General features: G+C 34.1%; 1 protein-coding gene across 1 annotated transcript; it reads right to left on the bottom strand.

The window, feature by feature from the left end:
• Nucleotides 1-3,397: 3,397 nt before the first annotated feature.
• On the bottom strand, nucleotides 3,398-4,282 carry LOC131078704 (uncharacterized). The gene has a single exon (XM_058016474.2). The coding sequence runs from the start codon at nucleotides 4,280-4,282 to the stop codon at nucleotides 3,398-3,400; it is 885 nt and encodes a 294-aa protein (XP_057872457.2).
• Between the last annotated feature and the right edge of the window lie 207 nt (nucleotides 4,283-4,489).

Genomic DNA, 4,489 nt, shown 5'->3' with positions numbered 1-4,489 from the left:
ATTTTCTAAAATGCCTTAAAGCAGATTATACCAGAACTAAACGAATGTATTTCTTGCTCTTTAAATGCTATGAAGTACTTTAGAGTTAGATTGTTTTTCCTACATTAATTTTCTGTAATGTTTAAACAGGAAACAAAAATGACAGTTTTAAATAATTTACAGCAACATTAATATAGCCTAAAATTCATTTAAAACTATATCACCAAGCTGAATGCAACATTTAATGTTCCTATGAAAATCTGTTTATCTATATTTGCATTTGGAACTAAATAAATAGGACTAACAGTTTACTTTTATCTTCCTAACATTTCTACTTTTCTATTTCCTCATATTTCCATTTTACTTTGTGTGTTTTTTTTGGTATAAATTACAGAGATAAATAGATGATAGATTTCAATATATGATAGATTTCAAATAAATGATAGATTTCAGATAATTAACAAATTTCAAATAAATGACAGATTTCAAATATATGACAGATTTCAAATAAACGACAGATTTCAAATAATTAACAGATTTTGAATAAATGACAGATTTCAGATAAAAGACAATAGCATTAACTTTATAGAATTTATTCAAATGCTTTCTCCTTACTAAAAAAAAATCAACATCTTTAGTAAATACACTACATTACATGGTAAGTCTTCTTGAATAGTACATTTCCTTTTTAAAGTAAATACAACATAAAGCTCTCCTCTTTCATTTCTACAACTGAAGTACAATATTTTAATCCCTATTCTTTTTTTGCAACTAAAATAGAATCAACAACTCCTAGCTTTCCTTTTTCTTCTTTACCAAGAAAACCTGCATACAAAATCTTAAGGTTGTGACCATGGAGTACTCACCTCCCAGCCTAGGCTTACTGGAAGCCACCCCCGAGCTTGGAGAACCAATACCTAGATGAGTTACACTCAAGCAAACACAATCAAGCATGGGAAAAACTCACAACAAACACATTCCCATTCCAAGGCTGAACTTCATCACATAATGTGATGTTTACATGGGTGGAAGTGGACCAAGTACCTTGAGGAGAACTGCAAGATAGTAGATCACAACCAACTCATGGCAACCAAGAACACAACATAAGTCCATCTTAACCCAACATCCTTATGACCCCCAAGGTACACATGCCATACTTTCTCCCCTTATGACCCCCGAATGCATAAACAAAACTATGCAGCAAGGGTCACATAAACAAACCCTTGAGATCCCTCTCTTGAAGAGAGCCTCTCACTCAAGGTTGTCAAACACCTTCCACCCCCAAGACCATTTTGCCCTCCCAAGGGTAAGATGGCCTTGGATACTCCCAAAACACAGAAAATGCATAACAAAAATGGGAGAAGAATCACATAAAAATTTTCACAAATAAAATACAAGGGAAAGAAAATCTACATTCAAACAATATTTTTAAAAACAAATTTTCAACATGCAAGAAAGAAAATGAACCAACCTTGAATCTGCCAAGGGTTTACTAGAGATAGCTAGGAGAAGAGCAGCCCAATTCCTCAATTCTTTTCTGCAACACTTAGCCAAAATTCTATTCTAAACTGGTTTCAAAACTACAAGATCTCATCTCCAAAGATGGAGAGTGGGTGATTAACTCTCTAAGTTTCAATCTCTTGCCTAAGAAGGCTTCTCCCACTTTTTCCAACCTCTTGGATAGAGTGAGAGGCTCTCATTGGTTGGTCTTTCCTAGGTCTTACACATTCCCTAACCAAAGCACCTCAAGAAGAAGAATGAAATGGGGAAGAGGAATGACATATACCAAGAAGGTTATCTAACCAAGGGTGACACGCCTAAAGATGAAATTCGGCCATCTAGGAAAATCCACTTTTTTGGGAGGTTAAACAAGTCCTAGGGGGTGGACACATGGCCAGATTTGGACTTCACCCATAGGTACCCCATGAGGCCCATTAAAAATGCTCCAAAACTGACTCTAGGAGTTGGTTTAACCCTTTGAAAGTCCACCTAAAGTTTACCTACGGGTCAACTCTGAGTTGACCCTCCTAATGGCTCACTATCCTAGATTTCTTGGAACCTTCAAGGATAATTTGGAAATATATCATTTAAGCAAAAATACATCTCTCAAAAGGTGGCATGACAATGCCAACACAACATACAACATATGTGTCAAGTGACACTACAAAATAATTCCACATCACTATTACACACATGACAATTGTCTCTTGTAGGATTTACACAAATAAATAATTACAATTTAACACACATGCAATCATTTATGTTTATGAATAAAATATAATACATACGAGGTGTTGTCTCTCCAAATAGACAACCCCTGGTTTTATGAACGTACATAGGCCTAGGCTTGATTCTCCATAATGTTTCCATTGTCACATGGATAATTTTCCCGCGCATCTCAATTACACATTAGTACTTCCCAATAGCCTCATATAATATTGAACACATAAATAAGAATATAAATCAATCACTCTACATACAATTGACATCATACAAATCATTTTACCATATAACAAAGCAAATCCACATAAGCAATTATCATAATCCTCATAAATTTACTCCATTCATAAGATATGCATCATATTTCTAGCATCATAATAAAGTCTTGCAAATCAAATAATGACATACACCATCTCAATGTTATCCTATTCTCGAATCGTATAAAATTCTATATCCACAATGCATAGAAATGAAGCATCAATATATCAATGTTATCCAATTCCTGGGATCATATAAAATTCTATATCTATAATGGATAAAAATAAAGCATCCATAATAGTTCCAACATGAAAATCACTGAAATGCTAGGATGGGTTGGAGTAGGGCCTCACATTGGTCTTTTCCTTATGGGTAACATTCTCTTCTTCTGAAAAGTAGTGACTTCCTTTCTACTCTTAACAAAGGAATTCAAATCATTCTTCTTACTTGAGGTTTCTTTAGCTTTAAAGGTCTCTCTATGTTCATATCCTAGACCTTGACTATCATTAGTCTTCTTTTTCCTATTGAGCATGTCATTTAGGGCATTTGTGCTGCTCTCACATTATAATCTTAGCTTGAGACCATCTTTTCATTTCTCAAGCTCTTTCCCTAGAGTAACCACTACTTGTTCTATCTTTTGACATTTCTTTTCTTTGGCATCCAATTCTAATTTTATTACATCACTCATCCTCTTGGCTTCTTCCAATTGATTTCTCAAGGTGATGATGTTCTAATTAGACTATTGAAGCATCTTGATCAACTGATTATGTTCCTTTATGAAAAAATTCTTGTACTTGGTCTACTCTTTCTTTAATTTGTTGATTTCTTCAAGAGCACAAATTAACTCTCCTTCAAGGTCAACTTCAACATCAACATCTTCTATTTCACTATCATTTAGATTTTCAGATTGAGTTGTTCTTTGCTTCTCATTAAGGACCTCTTATGTCATAAATAGATTAGTTTGTTTTTCATCTTCACTATAATCCTTAGTTGACTCACTTTCATAATCATAGATATCACTATCTATGGTGTAAAGACTTTTCTTCTTTTGAAATTTCTTTATCCTAGATTTATAATTTTTTTTATCTTTATCCTTGAAACTTTCCTCATTGTTATCTTCCTTCTTCTCATAAGGACACCTAGCAGCAAGATATTCTATTTTTTCATAGTTAAAACACTTGAAGGGTAACTTACCTTTATATTTTCTAGATCCTTTCTTCAAATTTCTGATAAAATTTGATTCAGTAGTGTCAGGATCATCTTCATCAACACTTGTTGCTACTTCTTTACCTCTCTTAATGACATTGAAGGTAGCTTCTCTCTTGGATGTTTCAGCACTTACAATTCTCATCTCATAGGGTGACAGTAAACCAAATAGTTCATCCATGGAGAAGGTTTTCAAGTCCTTAGCTTCCTCAATGATAGAGACTTTTGTGTCATACTTTGTTGTTGGTGATCTCAACACCTTCTTGATTATAAATTCATTTGTAACGTCCTCTTCAAGCCCTCTTACAACATTTACTATTTCATCCACCCTTTTTAGATAATCAACAATCTTTTCTTCTTCTTTCATCTTCAAACTTTCAAACTGAGCTTGAAGATTTTGCAGTTTAGCCTCCTTCACCTTCATATCTCCTTCATAGATTCTACGTAGCTTGTCCCATGTTACTTTTACAGATGTACAATGTATAACCCTAACAAAGTTTGTATCAGTTAGACCACTCAGGATGACATGCTTGGCTTTAGCATTATACTCGTATTCCTTTTTAGCATCAGGGTCAGCAGGAGGAGTTTGGGGAATGATATATCCATTTTTAACTGACATCTAAACATTACAACCCAAGGAGGACAAATAGGTTTCCATTCTTCTACTCCAAAAAGCATAGTTAGTGCCATCAAACATAGGTACTTTAATAGACAAGGACTCATTCCTAGCCATTATGTTCATAAACCAGAATCTATCCAAGTTGGAGAAAACTTATTTGATAGGGAACCAAGGGCTCTGATAGCAATTGAAGGAACACAAATAGAT

Source organism: Cryptomeria japonica, chromosome 2 (assembly GCF_030272615.1).
Source record: "Cryptomeria japonica chromosome 2, Sugi_1.0, whole genome shotgun sequence".
Lineage (NCBI taxonomy): Eukaryota > Viridiplantae > Streptophyta > Pinopsida > Cupressales > Cupressaceae > Cryptomeria > Cryptomeria japonica.
The sequence above is the reverse complement of the archived record's forward strand: the minus strand, read 5'-3'. Positions and strand labels throughout refer to the sequence as shown.